At 42.9% G+C, this 17,598-nt stretch overlaps 1 protein-coding gene across 4 annotated transcripts in view; it reads right to left on the minus strand.

Moving 5' to 3' along the window:
* Positions 1–17,598, minus strand: part of DOCK1 (dedicator of cytokinesis 1) — a 469,449-nt gene that overhangs the window by 298,538 nt on the left and 153,313 nt on the right. For all 4 annotated transcript variants that reach the window (XM_045569235.1, XM_045569236.1, XM_045569237.1 and 1 more), the window contains 2 exons: positions 7,287–7,357; positions 4,058–4,164 (listed from right to left, as the gene is read on the minus strand). In XM_045569235.1, coding sequence (XP_045425191.1) covers positions 4,058–4,164; positions 7,287–7,357 — 178 coding nt within the window. The remainder of the gene's footprint in view (positions 1–4,057; positions 4,165–7,286; positions 7,358–17,598) is intronic.

Consider the following 17,598-nt stretch of genomic DNA (forward strand, 5'->3'; position numbering starts at 1 on the left):
ACATGTTTGAAATTTTCCATAATTTTACCAAAAAGATATCTTGAAACCAGAGGTAGAGTGGAACTGTGCCCCACCCCCATCATATTTGTGGAAAACTGAGGAATCAAATCAGACGGAAACAGAAGACAATCTTGATTTTATAAAATTGCCCACAGATGAGCATCCACACCTCAGGTCTCTCATAGGTCCTCCTTGCCCTTCTCTGCTGATGTTACTCCTCCTTCAAGACACTTTTCACCCCCCCATGAGGAATCCATTCAGAGCCAAGACCAGGAGAGACTGCCAGTTTCCCCATGTGAACCTAAAACTTCACCTCTCTTTGATCCAGTGAACTACGTATGCATGCAGCTGGTCATGCTTCCTTCCCTGCGCTGCCTCCTAGGAAACAAAGTGTGGTTTGGAACATCCATGTGCGTTTTGCTCATTCAGGGGCCAGCAAGAGAGCAAGAACAAGACCAGCAAGGTCTTGCTCAGAGAGCACTTATTCTGAGGAAGCAGCACAAATCATAAGCAAATACTCAGGTAAAGCCATACCATGATTTCAGTGGGGAGGGTGCCACAAGGAGTCAGGAGGTGCAGTATATGGATGTGTTAATATTTCAGGCAGGGTGATCAAAGTGCCTCTCTCAGGAAGCTGTCTGTGTTGGTTAATTTTAAGTCTAATGACTGCCTCACAGGATGCCCAGAGCTGGTTAAACATTATTTCTGGGAGTGTCTGTGAGGGTTTTTCCAGAAGAGGTTAGCATTTGAATTGGTGGGCTGAGGCAGGCACATCCACCCTGTGGGATCACACCCTGGATGTGGGAGGGCATCAAAGGATAAAAGGATGGGTTGAAGCTCAAGAAACCCAGCTAAACGCACCTTTAATTTTCATGACCTCAAAGAGAGAGAAGTGGGGAAACAAGGCTGGAAATAACCAGTAGGCACTGCTGGGACCCAGATCTGGCGTGCAGAGGCTTTGCTGCAGAGGAGCAATTCCAGTTTCAGAATTCACTGCCTGCATCTTGCAAACAGACCAACTTGTCCTTTCCATTGAAGTGAGACTCTTGAAGTCATGGAGATGGAAAGAAATGTTTCAGATCAAGGCAACCAGTGTGTCTCTTTTAGTGAGTGAGGCAACACGCATGCTGAGAGGCAAGGACTTGGGAACCTCACTTCTCTCTGGGAGTCCCATGGAGGAACCCAGAGGACCTGCACAGTGATACATCCTGACCGCCTCCTTAAGAGGATGTTTAAGAAGGGCTGACACGTTTGGTAGCACGTGCAGCTAAATCTAGTTATATCAAGTTCTAACAATCTGGATGCGTGGAGACTTAATCTCACTGTTTCCATTGGGATAAGGAAACAGGACAAAGACAACTACATTTTTACAAATTAATAAGAAATGGAACAAAGCACGAAAATCATGGCCATATCTCATCCAAAAATGGTTTGGCTTTGAATATTTATACCAAAGGTGGCACAGAGTATTTTGCAAAAGTAATGACATCTTTTGTAAGAACAGACCAACCAGAAGATTTCTGCTGATAAATCTTTCCTGAGCAGGCAGTAAGACTGCTGTGGGCTGCTCTGAAAAAGCAGAGCTTGCAGATGAGAAAAAATTGAGGCTGTGTTTGTTACCCTTATCCAGAAAGACTCTCACAACTCAAAGCCTATAAGTGGGACTATTTTCACATTGGTCAAAGCATTCTGAAATACTTCTGGGAGGCGACTAAGCATTTAAAAACACACCTGGACATCCAGTTATGGCTCAGGGAACATCTCCTGATGGGCAATTCTGGAGCTGCTTGTAAGACATGAAGTTTCAGGCTAATTCTGGCTCATTTAGCCCATAATTTTGGATTCGTATATGTCATACAATCTCATTTCCTATGTTGGGTACAACTTACTACTAAGATCAAAATCCTACTTTGTACTTAAAAAGACAGTATGCTAATTATTTCAAAATATTACATTACCTGGTAACTCCTTATTAAACAAAGCTAAGTATTTACTTACATGCTGCATACTTCCAAAACAAGACTTGGGGCAGTCTAAGATAAAACGTGTGTAGAACAAGAGTAAAAACAGAAATGGGGCATAGTAAAGAGACAGAGAGAAACACAATCACAAACACCTAGTCTAACATAATTACCAAAAATAAACAGTAAGTTTCCTTCAAACGTTCTACTAGCTAAAGAAATGAGTAAGTTTCAATTGAAAATTATTTTTCCTTGAAATACATTCTTTTAAAAAAATTGTTTTTAGCCAGGCATGGTGACATGTGCCTGCCCGTAGCCTCAGCTACTTCGGAGGCTGAGGCAGGAGGATCACTTGAGCCCAGGAGTTGGAGGCTGCAGTGAGCTATGATGATGCCACTGCACTCTAGCCTGGGTGACAGAACAAGACCCATTTCCAAAAAAAAAAAAAAAAATTTTTTCTTTTAAATATTTTTAATAGAATCTTTTATGGTTTAAGCCCTTATTCAAAGATAACTAAACGGCATACAAAGTTTTGCAATAGAAATTTTGACATATTACGTATATATGTCCTCAAGAAGGTTTTCCTTATACCAACACTCAAGCATAATCCATTGACAATTGTTATTCATTGACAACTGACACTCATGGAGAGTTGTTAACTCAGTGAAGATATTGATGATGGTAGTGGTAGTGACAGGGTATGTCTAGGTGTGTATGTCTGCCTGTGTGTGTCTTGGCACAGGATCGTGGGAGAAAGGACATCAGCAACCTCCCTAAGGAGACCCAGATATTGATATAAAACTTTCACTGAAGCAGGGTCCCCACCCAACATCTCTACCATCTGCCTTTCCTGAAGCCCTTTCGTGTCCCCAAGCTTTGGAACACACTTGGGGAGTGGGCAATTCAAGATCCAGCTCTCCAGTGAGAGCCTGAAATGCAGTTGGGATTAATGGCTCAACGGAGATTCAAGTGCTTTGAGTCCCAGATGACGGTGAGAACTGACTTTCATTTACAAACGTGGGAAATGGGCTTCTGGCTCAGACAGAGGTCTGCAAAAAGCTACCCACTTCTTGGCTTGATGTTTTTTCTCAAGAAGAACACTCCTACCCAAATGAAGTTTTAGCATTTCCTCTTAATATAAGCCTTAGCAACAAGTGTACACTCCGGTGCATTTTATAAAGTCAAATCAAGAAATAGCATTAAACTCAGCAAGCGAACACAGGGTTCAGCAGCTCAGAAGGCACAAAGGACTAAGCCAGACACATGGCGAGCTCCCCATCCAGCCAATAACTCAACAGGGACATCCCAAGCCTGGGTGGCTCCCTCCTTGAAACAGCTCAGTGGAATTACAAACACCACCAAGCACGAGAACAAAAGAAAATGAATGGAACAGCCTACATGTCTGGACGCAAATGGAATGGAATAAATCTCAGCCTCCCAGTCAGAATGCCACTCAGCAGACTTCACATTTGCCTCAAATAAATGAGGAGGGTTGTGGAGTTATGCAGAGGTTTTAAGCTTTCAATAAAACTGCCTGACAGGTGTAAAATATTAATTTAATCTGTCCAAATATAAAGAAAATGATTAATAAAAAGGCCAGGGAGATAACTTGTGGGAATATAAGGTGAATGAGTTGAGGAATCGTGAAAACTCTTATTACTTTGAGCCAGGTTTGAAGAAACCATATCAAAGAATGCAAAGTTCAGAATAAGACAGAACTATTACTTCCAGATTTAAAGAAAACTTGAATTTTTTTCTTCTTTGCAATCATCTCAATGGAAGCAAGTGATTGCCTCCCTAGGATAGACAATCACACATTTTAAGGCTACAATGTATGCTGATTATCCCAGGGCTTTGGTGTACACCTAAATTACAAGCCACACGCTTTCTGCCTTCCTTTCTCAATGACCTATTACTTGCACTGTGTGTCAATTACCCTTCTCGTATAAGGGCTAAATCTTCCTGTCTTGTAATGGAGCCGCTTTAATTGGCTACAACCTCTACTTCTTTTGGCAATGAGGAGAGAATTCCGAGGGGTCAAAGTCTGCAGACAATAAATAAAGGGACAATTTAATAATTCTCGGGGTTCCACTCACCATGCTGTGTGAAGAGATCACTGTGAACAATTTCGATCAGGCAGTAGAGCTTCTGAATGGTCAGCAAACCCACGGGAACATTGAGAATAAAATCAGTGAACATTTTGCTATGAGGAAAAACATAAGTGAAATAATTTAGAGACACACAGCAAAATGATCAAGACATTACCAAGACGTAAGGTCATTAAATGCCACCAGCATGTTGGAAAAAGTCCCTTCTCATAGATCAATATCTCATTTTTCAAAATGATGTTTTAAAACATCATTTTTGCACTTCATAATCACTAAAATAGATATAACCCAAAAGACAGACATTAACAAGTGCTGGTAAGGATATAAGGAAATTGGAACCTTTATACCACACTGGTGGGAATGTAACATGGTACAGCCACTAGGCAAAACACTGTGGCATTTCCTCAAAATCTTAAACACAGTCACCATATAACCCAGAAATTCTACTCCTGGGGAAAAATACCCAAGAAAAATGAAAATATATACCTGCACAAAAACTTGTACATGAATCAGAGTGGCATTATTCATAATACTCAAAAAGTCAATATAATCCAAATATTCATTACCTGATGAAAAGATAAACAAAGTACACTATATCCATTCAATTCATCCAAAAAAAGGAAGCATGGATACTTGTTACAACATGGGTAAACCTTAGAAATATGAAGCCAGTCACAAAAGGCCACATATTTTACAACCCCATTTATAAGAAATGCCCAGAAAAGACAAATCTATGGATGCAGAAAATAGCTGAGTGATTGTCTAGGGCTGGGGGTAGGAATGGCCAACGCCTGGAAACGGGTACAAGGAATCTCACTGGGATCATAAAATGTTCTAAAATTGGACTCCGGTGATGGTCACACAACTCTGTAAATATACTAAAAACCATCGAGTTGAACACTCTACAACAGGTGACTTTATGGTATGTAATAATATCTCAATAAACCTGTTTAGAAAATTTATTTTTACAAATGGCCAACAGACCTACATAGGAATATTAGAAGAGAGATCTTGTTAGTAGCCAAAGAAATGCAAATTAAAATGGTAAGATATTGTCCTCCTGTCTTATCAGCAAGGTTCTATAAAATAATAATTGCCAGTATGGGCAAAGTTTGGGAAAACAGACAGTGATACACACTGGTAGAATGTTGGTTTGACTTTTTGGAGGGCAACTGGATAATGTCCATTGAAATCCTTTTAAGAAAATGCAAGACCAAATAATTCTACTACTCTGTTTATCCTAATTATATAAAATAAGGGCAGATAACTACCATTAAGTTACAGAATATTTTATAGCATATTTTATAATAACAAAAAAGTGGACACAACCCAATACCCATCAGGTAGCAGAGTGGTTAGAGGCCTGTTCTTTCTAACCAAAAAGCCTGGGTTGGCCTTGAATCACTGCCATTCACCAGCTGAGTTATCATGAACAAGATATTTAGGGAAAAATTAGGCTAACAACAGAACCTGTGTCAAGCCATTGTTGTAAAGATTAATGGACCAATACAAATGCTTTCTGCAAACCCTATTTTGCATGGAGAAAGCACATAATAGATGTCGTGTCTATTGTTGCCACTTAAAGATGGGCCAGCACAGAATGGAACCAGTATGAAAGTCATTAAAAAATTACTAAGCAGAAGATAGCTTCATGACACAAGAAAACAAGGCCACTAGGAAAATAAAGTTGACTTTTTCAGGTGTGTGAGGATATATATGTGTAAGTGACCCGGGACTATCTGGTTATGCTAAGGTAGGAGACTTAAGTTTCAGTTATTCTCTTCTGTCAGGCACTGAAGAGGGACACACAGCCACCCACAGAATAGAGAGCCTGAGGACTGGACTGGCCCTGGAAAAGCAGGTCTTCTTTGGGTCTCCAAGCCCAGCTGTGAGCACTGACAGCACCGTTCCCACAGAGAGGGCTGCCACTTGTGCACCACGAAGTGGACAGGACCAGAGTATGGCCTCGGCCCACACCAGCCAAAGGTCCCTTCCCTCTCAGTCCAGACCTGAGCTGCTCAGATATGAATGTGCATTGGAAATACCCAGAGGGTTTGTAAAACCAAATGGCTGGGCCCCACCCCACGGTTCTCAATTCAGAAGGTCTGGGGACTGCTCTTTGAGAACTGTGCTCCAAGGAGAGGACTTGACAGAGAGGTGGAAAGTCACACTGCCTATGAACCCACAGTCTCTCCTCTTCTCATTTAGGGCCAGCTAAGCTACAACCAGCATTGTCAGTGACTCAAGAGCAGAAAATAAATGCATCCCTTCAGGACACTAAATCCTGGGGCACATCAGAGACACAAGGATTTGTGCAGGACAGCACCTCCCTGAGAGCCCCTCGCCCTTCAACTGCAGGGCATGACTGACCTATGGTGGACACAGAGTTCAGGAAGGATGGTCACTTGTTATTCACTTTAACTGCCCAGGGACAGATGGCCCTTTAGTAATATTCAGGAGCACTGCACTGGCTGGTAAACATGGTGCCATCACCTGTGGGTAGTTTACTGTGTCAAATTAAAACCAAAACAAAAAGTAGATGAGGACTGTGCTATTAGACCTCTGGCGTTGAAGGCTGTGCATCCCGTCACACACAACGGCACTTGTCAGAGGGCAGGGACTCTGCAGATTAGATATCAAAACGCAGGCTTGGACGATGAGGGCTGGTCCCCATCCCCACCCCTCGCTCTGAAAGCCCAGGGATCAGCTTCCTCCCAGTTTGCTTTTTGGTGGTGGTATTTTTGTTTTTGTTTTTTTAATTATTTTCTAAGATGATAACTTCTGATTCTTCTGCCTGAGGCTCACAGTGCCTCATTTAAGAGCACACAGAGAAGCTGTCCCTGTCATAGAAGGCGAAGGTGACACACAAATATTATAGCTCCTATCTTAAGTTTGTTAGGTGCTGAAAACAAAAAACCAACAACCACCTATTGAAATTCAACCACTAAAGTATGCAAAATGCCAAACGTATTATATATCCATAAGGCTGTAAACAATCTTCTAAGAAAAAATATAGTGACTGTGGAGTGGTGATGCGTTTTCCACATAAAGTCATAATTAGCAAAGAGTCACAGCAACCACCACATGTTCCAGAATGATCCAAGGCACTGACACATGCAGACACAGGACAGGACCCAGAATATCCCATGGACTAAATGCTCTCATAAGCAGGCCACACGTGGCATGTGGCAAGCATGCGCCTCGGGTGCTCCATTACCTGAGCTCTTTGGGATCGAACACCAATTTCACATCGTTGACGATCGTTGGCAAGTATTTCAGTGCTGCCCCCTGCAAACCAAGAACAAAGAAGGCTGAGCCAAACCTGCTGGCAAACCTTAATTGAAATTTACAATTCCTATGAAGAACTACAGAAACACCAAGAAGAGAAAAATCACTCCCATATAAGGGCTAATGGCTAAACACAGTGAAATAGAACAAAGAAATAAAATCTATGATCCATATAGAACTGTAATTTCTTACATGATTGTCTTCACACAATAATAAAGGAAGTACTAACACAAGCCAATATCTGTCACCTGCTGACCAAGTGAGTGCCTATACTGTGTGCTGAGCTCTATGAAGCTTTATGAGGGTTAAAGCAAAACAAACACCTGTCCCCTCAGAAGAATCCTCTTCCACTAAATCCATGTCAGCTCTTCCACATTCATTAATGAAAGTGAGTTGTCTTTGTTCCACGCCAAAAATGCTTTCCTGTATATCTGTGCATCTTTTAAAATGAATCACTTTGTTCTTTAGGAATGTTATCTCCTATATCCATACTCTGTATCTTCCAGAAAACCAACACCCTCAAAAAACAGAGTAATGGTAATAATGATAGATAACATTACATCTATGCATAGTGTTAAGACCCTTGTATATTTCATCTTTAATTCTAGCAGATGTACTACAGAAAGTTAGCTGTGTTGGAAGGGGAGGAAACTGACAATGGAAACATTAATTACTTTGTCCCTGATCACAGAGCTAGTACGGAACTAAGCTAGAATTAAATTCAATTGCAGGAAGCCAGAGACTCAGTGCCTTTGGCTACATCCTGTTGGGAGGAGTTTCTGGATTTTAAGTGTTCTGACCTGGATCTGTCACTTTTGTGTCTCTAAGTGAATTCCCGGTATCAGGCTGGACTCTACCTCCCTGAATGAAATGGGGAAAATAACATTCATGCCAGATACTTTAAGGGATTACATTAAGGCTCAAAATCGAATTGAAAAGAAAATAGGTAACACATTGAGCACTGGAAATATCATACCTATTGCATAAATGTTAGCACAATTCTCCCAAAGCAAGAAGGCAGAAGCCTATTTTTAAAATATGACCCTGAACATATATGGTCAATGCATTTGTACTAAAAGTACATAGTACCCCACCCCCACCGAACAAATAAACTTCATTTCATACTTTGCAGGCTAGGCAAAACTTAACTTTAAATGGATCATAGATCTTAAATGTAAAACTTTAAAAACTATAAAACTTTTGGAGGAAAGATTTCTTAGATATAATACCAAAAGCAAATCTATTTAAAAAAATCGATAAACTGTATTTCACAAAATAAAGAACTTCTGCTATTTGAAAGGTGCTGTTAGAATAACAAAGACACAAAACTGCAGAGAAGTATCTGATAGAGACTTGCATCCAGAATATGCAAAGAACTCCTAAAACTCAGTAAGAAAACAATCTTCCTCTCCTCAAAAATCGAAAATCGGGAACACAAGATTCGAAGAGACACATCTCCAAAGACATATAGGTGGAAAATAAGGGCTCAGGAAGGCACTCGGCACAATTACTTATCATCAAAATGTAAATGAAAATGACAATGAGATGCCACTAACATCTATTAGAATTGCTTAAAAAAAAAAAAACTAGCTAAAAACCATAACCACGTGCTGTTTGCACATGCTGCTGGTCTGAATGCAAAAACAGTGGAGCAACGTTGGAAGAGAGCTCGGCAATTTCTTATAATCAGACATGCACGATCCACAGGGCCCAGCAAGTGTACTCCTGGGTATCTCTCCAAGTGAAGTGAAAACTTAACGTTCACAAAAACCCTGTAGATGAACTTTTTATTACAAATAAAACTGTGTAGCAGCTTTATATGCAATCTCTAGACACTGGAAACAACCCAAATGTCCCTCAGGAGGTGAATCCACACAATGGAACACTACTCGGTAAGAGAAGAACAAACCACTGTTACGCTCGACGCAGAAGAATCTCAAATGCACTGTGATGAATAAAATAAGACAGACTTTCAAAGGGCTGCATACGGCATGATTCCACTTTTACCACATTCTGGAAAAGGCAAAATCATAGGGATGGAGAACATATCTGCAGTTGCCGGGGGTGGAGGTGGGGGAAGGGTTATCCGCAGTGGGGGTGGAGGACTGTTGGTGGCTGGGGAACTCTTCCATAGGACAACGGTAGTGCACCTTTGTCTAAGCTGGCAGAGCTGTCCAATAAGAAAGAGTAAATTTTACTGTGTATAAATTATACCTTAATTTTATAACTAATGAAAAATACACTACCTGGATATATTTCTATAGCTATTTCATGATGGAAAATGCCTGAAAGAATGCTGGGCCAGTGTGTCAACTTCGGTGCACAGGTCAGAGTCAAGTCATTGTAAATGAGTTCGAGTTTCCTAATCTATAAAATGTGAATATTCTGCACGTGCCAATCACATTGGCAGGGGCTCAAGTCTACTGACACATTAAAACCTCATAACAACCTGACGAAGGAGGTCTACCACTATCCCCTTTCACGGGGATTTGGAGCTCATCTGTCCACCCCCAAAGCTGGTTGTGTGAAAGCACCGACTCAAGCTTCACCACAAATCTCAGTACCTCACAGTCAAAATGATAAAGAAACTTTCACCCCATATCTCCACTCCAGAATTATTCACGCTGTCGTTGTTCTTACCAGGTGTTACCCTCTCCTCTACTGCCAACCAGATTCCAATTATCTGCTTTCAGATGCAACTTTAGGAAAGAACATTTAAAAAAAAATAATTTCATTCTGGTTTCAAATACTCTGCTTCAACTACCTTGAAGTTCCTTTGAAAAAACAAAAAAATATATATTTATTGTGACATTTAATAACAAGTGTTTGCAAGGCTGATTGCTCAGTCTCTCAAAGTGTCTCATCTAGTTTGTGAACATCGGTCCAGAGGGTGAGGCACACATTGGCTTCATGCATATTATACTGTACCCAGCAAAGCATCATCCACCTACAGCAACTTTATAAATGCCATTTCCCAAGGATGAAGCAGACAGCCGCCAGGTGCTGTGTTAACAAGGACAGACACAGTGCCAGGTTCTTCCCACCCTGCCACAGGTTCTAACTTTCCTTGACAGGAGGGTTCCACCACCCACTATCAGTAGGAGCCATACCTAGCTTGGCCCATTTCTAATATTGGCTACTTGTCAAGAATTTCAAGTGTTTTGGATTCAGCATGTGCTTGCAACAAAGGGCTTCCTTGTCCTCTGTGGAGTAAGGCTGCTTTGCTAAATTCAGATCTCTTTCAAGTGGAAGCTCTGCTTCAAAAGCTTGCCAAGACACAGAGGACCCGTCAGGTAGAGCAAGGGGCACCTACACTATGGACAAACAATGCTGGATGGAATCTTACCTACATAGAAGGACAAAATCCCTGGATGTGCACAGGAGAACCTACCCAGCACGACCAACAGTATACAATGCCTTATGCTGGACAAGGGCAGGGCTCCAGGGCCAGAATGCTGAGTTCCAAGCTTGCCTCCACCACTTGGTATGTGAATTTGGGAAGGTGGCATTTCCTGTGAGTGCTTCTCATGGGTTAAGGAGTGGTGATTTGTAGGACGTGCCTTAAAGGGCTATTGGGAGAATGAAATGACACGTGTGCACATGATACGCCAGGCTCACGATCCCAACACACCACTAGTGCTCAACACACCTCAGCCACTGTGGACCAACAGTAGCGGCAGCAGGACACCATGTGGATGCATGTACATATTAACACGGAAAACTTATTTAACATGCACAACTCTCAAGCCCGAATCTTCATTCCAGTGCAAAAACTTTCACTGATAAAGTGCTATATACACTGTGGCAAATATTGAGTAGAACTGGTTGCCAAATCACAGAAAAGGTCTGGATGGTAGAAATTTAGGCCAATGTTCTTTTTGTTTGTTTGTTTGTTTTTTTCTGGCTTTGATTTCTGTTATTTTTGTAAATCAGTGAATGTCTTTATTTATTTAAACAAAATATTGCTCACAATGCATGAGGCTTTCTGAATTGCGGTCCAGGGACTGCGATGCCAGCCTCTTAGCAGCCTCCACGTCATGGTACCTCTCGGGCCTTGGCTGGTTCCCTGTAGCACAATGGGATGATCACTAATCAATTCATTGGAGTGTGGGGTGGGGGACAAGAGTGGAAGAAGGGACAAGGCCTGTGGGATGTCCCCCAAGAGACAGAGATGAGTTTGGAGTAGGGCCTCTTACTCCACCCCTACCCCAGGGCTACGAACCCTGGACCATAACACTCTGCACGAACACACCCTTATGACCTGGCGTCCCAAGAACAGAGAAGGAACCACCCAGGAATTTATATGCATTCACTGCTTCTAGCTTTGTTTACTCATCTCCTATTCATTGAATTAAAAGTGAACTTATCAAATAGATGTTGCTTTTTAAGAAAGTTAGCTTTTCATATTTGATTTTAAACCTAGTTAAATTAACGTAATAGGCAGTTTAAGTCCTGGCTTGCATTTTACTTTGAACTTCGTAAAGCTTTCATCTGCTTACCCGAGGGTGGACAGGTACAATTCTGTGTGCATTTGTGCCTCGGGTCAATCCACACCTGTGCACTGACCCATTGACAAGCAAGAACACACACCTCAGTCCCAGGCACGCAAAGGCCTTAGAGAAACACTGAAATTTCCACCAAACATGACAGGGCTCCCCACCATTAAACACTGATGGAAAGCCAGCAACCCACGGAACGATACCAGAAATAAAATTAGAGAGAATCATGGCCAGGGGTGAAGCTATCTCTATGCATATGAAGACAGGCAGGTTGCTCAGTGTCCCTCTTAAAACTGGGTTCATCTCTTAATATCCAGGGAATCAAGGACTCATAGCATTCACCAATCACAATTCTCAGGAGAAAAAAGAGATCAGAACAGAATCAGACATCAGACAGACAAGAAACATACTGAACAAAGCTTCGGAGGGGAAAAAAGGAAACTCAAAAAGGACTAAGAAAGGGCAGAAAATGCTGAAAGTTTTCTAATTGGTGACAATAGTTCAGGTTAAAGAAATTACATAAATGTTATACTCTTCTCTAAGCAAATGTAATTGTCATGTATCTCATGAGAATGCCAAATTAATCCAAACTATAAAACAAAACAAAAAATGCACTTTTCATCTAGTACTGGTTTAATGTTTTAAGTGTCTTCCTGGCTAAAAATATGAATACTGATGATGATTAATAGATACTATTTTAGGGTAAAGTTCAGGCTACATTATTCAGTATAATTATTTTAATTAAATCCATTAGCATATCTTTATATAAGATTAGAAGTGCTATCGGTGATACAAAATAAGTTTGTCTTGAATAATGTATGAAGCAATTATTAATTTACATATTTCTCAAGAATACACATATTAAAATTATTCCATTCGGAGGTTTTGAGCTAAAATATATATGGTCCACAATTCTCCTTTCAGACTTAAGTGTTCTGTCTTTGAAGATTTGGAGCAGAGCCCAACAGCCTCAGGAGGACCAGATGAACTTGACAGAGGAAAATTCACCAAGACCAGTTCTGCCAATAGGTGCCCCTGGACCCACCTAAGCTGATGCCTTTCAGGGGGACTTGATGAAATGGGGCCGACAGCTGGACATGACAGCTTGATGCCAAAACACACAGCACTTTGGAGAGATTCAAGGATGCTCTAGTTGTAGGAACCCAGAACAAAAAGAAAGATGATGAAAACTACTTCAATTCCTTCCAACCCATTAAATAAAAACTACCTACATTGTATGTACTTTAAATCTAAAAATTCTTCTACTCTTTGTAACCAAGCTTTCTTGAAGCTAATTCTGATCATTAAAATAGCATTCCCCATCATTACACCAGCGCTTTGGTTCATTCAATCCCAAATGTCAATTTAGCTGCTGGGGAATATTGTCCCAAGTGTCTGCATGTTTATCACAAAGCCCAAACCAAAAAAATTAATGAAAAAAGTACAAACTCACTGACATTCTTCAATGAATCCAGTTCAAGCTCCTATCCTTAAAAATCAATTTGTTACGCCTTCCTTGCAGAATATCAACAATGAGCAGAGGGTCTCCCGGGCATCTCACAAGGACAGATGTCTTCACTGTGCTGGACTGCTCTTAGCATCTCTGGGTCCTGTTCACTAAATGCCCCCCACTCCCCCACACACACATGCCTCCTGGCCCATGTGGCTGTCACAAATGGGTGCGCAGTGCACAGATGTCCTCAGCCCTTGGATCAGCCTAGCAAGACCTGGGCCACCAGATTTGAGGGGCTGGTCTGCTCTGGCCACGAGTAGCGACACTGTGCAACATTGACCCTCCTTTCAGTGTCTAGCCCCAGCTAAGTAAACCCCGTCTCCTCCTCGTAGCCCTTCTCTAACAATGGTCAGAGTCACAGTTCCAAGGAGCAGCTGAGAACTGTACCCAGCTCACCCCACTTCCCCAAGGCCGGGCACACAGGAAACCAAAGGGGAGTTTGGTCAAGGATGGAATGAACTCTAAGAACAGTGAAGGTTCAGGGTAGAAGCTGCCATGACTCAGGGCATCAGGATGGAACTACAATGACAGCAGAGCACAGGTGCCCTGCAGATAACAGGCTGAAGAGCAGAAACCATGGAACAAAGAGTATGAGGCAAGAGAAAAAGAAAGAGAAAGAGGGCGAGTGAGCCAACCACAGTGCAGACAGGAGTAAGGCCCCTCCTCCGAGCCACTACACTCGCCTTAGCCTCCTGTGACCCAGCTGCCGGGAATTAAGTCATGCTACACGGGGCATTACTGTCATCTAGGCAAGAACAAATTTGAACTAAATTACTGAACTTTTCTTTTCTCTTTTTTTACTTTATACCAGCACAGTCGTGTAGCTAAAGACGCTCGGCGAGCGGGGCAGGATCCTTGGAAGAGGCCTCCATGACCTCCACAGCCTCCAAATGGGTGCAAATTGGTTACCTGTCTAGACAGCTTCTAGGAGACAAAGAATGACTTCCCAAATGATGAAGATTTTCTCAAAAAACACTTGAAATTTAGAAGTCAGAAGATAGGAAAATGGTCCAGTTCCATGGCATCTTTTTGAACTGCAGCAAAGAGGTTGTGAAAACAGCGAGTGGAGGATGTCACACATCACACCGCGTTGTACTCATGGTCTCAAAAATCTGACAAAACAGGAACAGAAGTGGCTGGAGGAAGGGTCTGGGCAGGACGCAGAAAGATGCGGGAAGGAGGTGGGAACCTCCGGCTGGTCTACCTATCCAGTGCCCGCCCTGCCACCCTTCTCCGTTCTCCGGCTGCTTCACTGCCCGCACACTCCAGCCCACCCTACCAACCCTCAAACAAACCATTAAAGAGGAAGGCCAAGGGAGCCCAGACATTCAACAGCAGGAGTAGCTGCACCAGGCAAAGGAAGGCTTTGGGTAAAGGGAACAGTGACCCTTGGGGCACCCCAGGTACAACCTCCTGCTTCCTCCCCAATCCACGACCATCTACAGCCTGGCTGGTCCATGCCCCAACCCACCTGGAGTGGGCAGAATGGTGTGCCTCCCAAAAAAGTGTGTTCAAGTCTCAACTCCTGTGTGATGAAGGTTCATCCCCTCCAAAACCTAAGGTGAAATTTAATTGCCATCGTGATAGTACTAAAACATAGAACCTCTAAGAGGTGATTAGGCCATGAGGGCTCTACCTTCACAAGTAGAATTGAGGTCATTATAAAAGGATGAGCTTGACACCCCCCCATCCTCTCTCACCCTCTCCTCTACTGTGGGATGACGTAAGCAGGAAGGCCCTTAGTGCTGCACTTTGATCTGGGACTTGCCAGCCTCCGGAGCTGTGAGACACTAAGTTTCTGTTCATTACAAACTGCCCAGTCCCAGGTATTCTGTTCCAGCAGCACAAAATGGACTAGGTCATGCTGGTACCTGTCCATACGAAGTTATTGAGAAATGGAGTCTTTGCAGACAAAATCAAATTAGGATTAGGGTGGACCCTAAATCCAATGGCAAGTACGTTTATAAGAGCAAGATGGAGATTTGGGCACAAGACAGAGACACCTGGGAAGAATGCCATGTGAAGGCAGGGACTGACACTGGCAGGATGCAGCTGCACGCCAAAGGAACACCAAGGGTGGACAACAGCCCATCTTCCACCAGAAGCTGGAAGAGACAAGGAAGGGATTGCCCCGTACAGCTTTCTAAAACCTTCACAGAGAACACAGCCCTGCTCATGTCCTGCTCTTGAAGTTCCGGCCTCCAGAACTGTGAGAGAATTTATTTCTGTCGTTTTAAGCCACCCAGTTTGAGCTCATGTGTCACAGCAGCCCTGGGAAACTAACAAGTCGCCCCATCCAAGGTCAAGAGACACGGAAAGCCAGGATTCTAACACTACCTGTAGAGAAAGACCGGGGTTTACTTTTATTTTCATTTTGTTTCTGACCAATACCTTTGTAAAGCACAACAAAAACGAATTTCTAGATAAATGAAATGCCATGTGGATGGCAGAGCACGGTCAAATTATTGTTAAAGTTTCTCCACATTTACTCCCCACTCCCATCCTCGTCTCACCGTGGAGAGTAATCGGCATCCACACGTAGGCACGACCCACGCCCACCTGCCCTGGGTGGAGCAGAGGGCAGCAGGTGCCAGTCCAGGGAGGCTGGGCCCTGGGGTGGGAAGGATGCCTTGCTCGGGGGGCTAACAGTGCCAGGACCATGGCTCCCCTTTCCAGGATCAAATCCTGACATCTCCTCCCCATCCAGCGACGACTCCTCCCTGCACTCAGCAGCCCCCAGGTCCCAGCATGACCGTGGCAGCCACTCCTGTATCTGTGGCCCAGCTGGCCCTGCCAAGGAGAACTCCCTGCATGATGGGACCATCCTACAGCAGCCGTGCCCACTGCAGTAGCCACTGGGCACAGGTGTCTACCGCCTCTTCTACATCACAGTTTCTACAATTCCATTGGTCCTAAATGAATACTGGTTTTGCTTTCTCTGATTAGGATGCTGCATTTTGACACATACCCCTGGAAAAGGCAAAGCCCCATTCTGAGTTCTAAAATCTCAAGATGGATTTTCTGTCCTGTGACTCTGACCTCAAGGATTCTCTTTCTCTTTCCCCCTAGACAGCCCTCTCTCTGGCTCAGGTCAAACACAGCTTGAGCTCTGATTCCTTAGGCCTTGACTCCCAACAAAGATCTTAGAAACTTGAAAACATAAATGTTAGCCCCTGTGTAAAACCTACAGAGAAAGGTACAATTAAAAAAAAATAAGGAAACCTCTCCACATCAACCTTCATAACTCAGAGGCGTGACTCAAGAGAGGCCCATATAGATAGAACAATAAAAAGAACACTCTTTCCTCAATAAGGTAATCAGAATTACTGCATGGCTCAGTAGGTCCGCTCCTAGGTATATACCCAAAAGAATTAGAAACAGGTGTTCAAACAAAACCCCATATAAAAATGCTCATGGCAGGTGGACCCACAACAGCCCAAAGGCAGAAGTGACCCACATGTCCATCGAGGGGTAAACGGGTAAAGTGTGGTCTATCCACACAGCGGAACACTGTTCAGCCATAAACATGTATGAAGTACCAATACATGGACACATTGTGAAAACATGCTAAGTAAAAGAAGCCAGACAAAAAAGGCCACACATGTCATAATTCCATTTATATGCAAGATGCAGAAGATGCTCATCCATAGAGACTGGTGGTTCCCAGGGCCCGGGGGTGGGGAATGGGGATGAGTGTAATGGTGTGGGTTTCTTTTGGGATAATAGAAATGTTTTGGAACTACACAGTGGTGATGTCTGCACAACACTGAGAATGTACTCAGCAGCACTGAATTGTTCATGTTAAGATGGTTAAAATGGTGAACTTTAAATGTATTTTGCCACAATTGAAAAAATAAATTAGGAAAAAAAAAAAAGAACCTCCTGTTCCTGACTACAAAATGACACTTCTGTCCTCACGCTGTAGTAGCCCATGCAACTGGACCACACAATGGTCTCCAGCAGCGACAGAAAGACATGTGAGAAACATCTTGATGTCTGAGACTATCTTTCAATGGCCCCGAAATTAGTCATCCTAATAATGAGCTCTAATGTCACTGCCTGGTACTCTGAAACAACTATGCGCCACTATCAATGCCACTGCTTTAGTTAAGCAAAATTTAATAAGAAATCCAGGTAGAAATCCCAGGAAACCAGACGAGAGCCATCCCCATGTACCTAACACCAGTCACTGTCCAAAAATGCCATTGTCACTGCCCACACTCTAAACA

The sequence above is a fragment of the Lemur catta genome, chromosome 14 (genome assembly GCF_020740605.2).
Source record: "Lemur catta isolate mLemCat1 chromosome 14, mLemCat1.pri, whole genome shotgun sequence".
Classification (NCBI taxonomy): Eukaryota; Metazoa; Chordata; class Mammalia; order Primates; family Lemuridae; genus Lemur; species Lemur catta.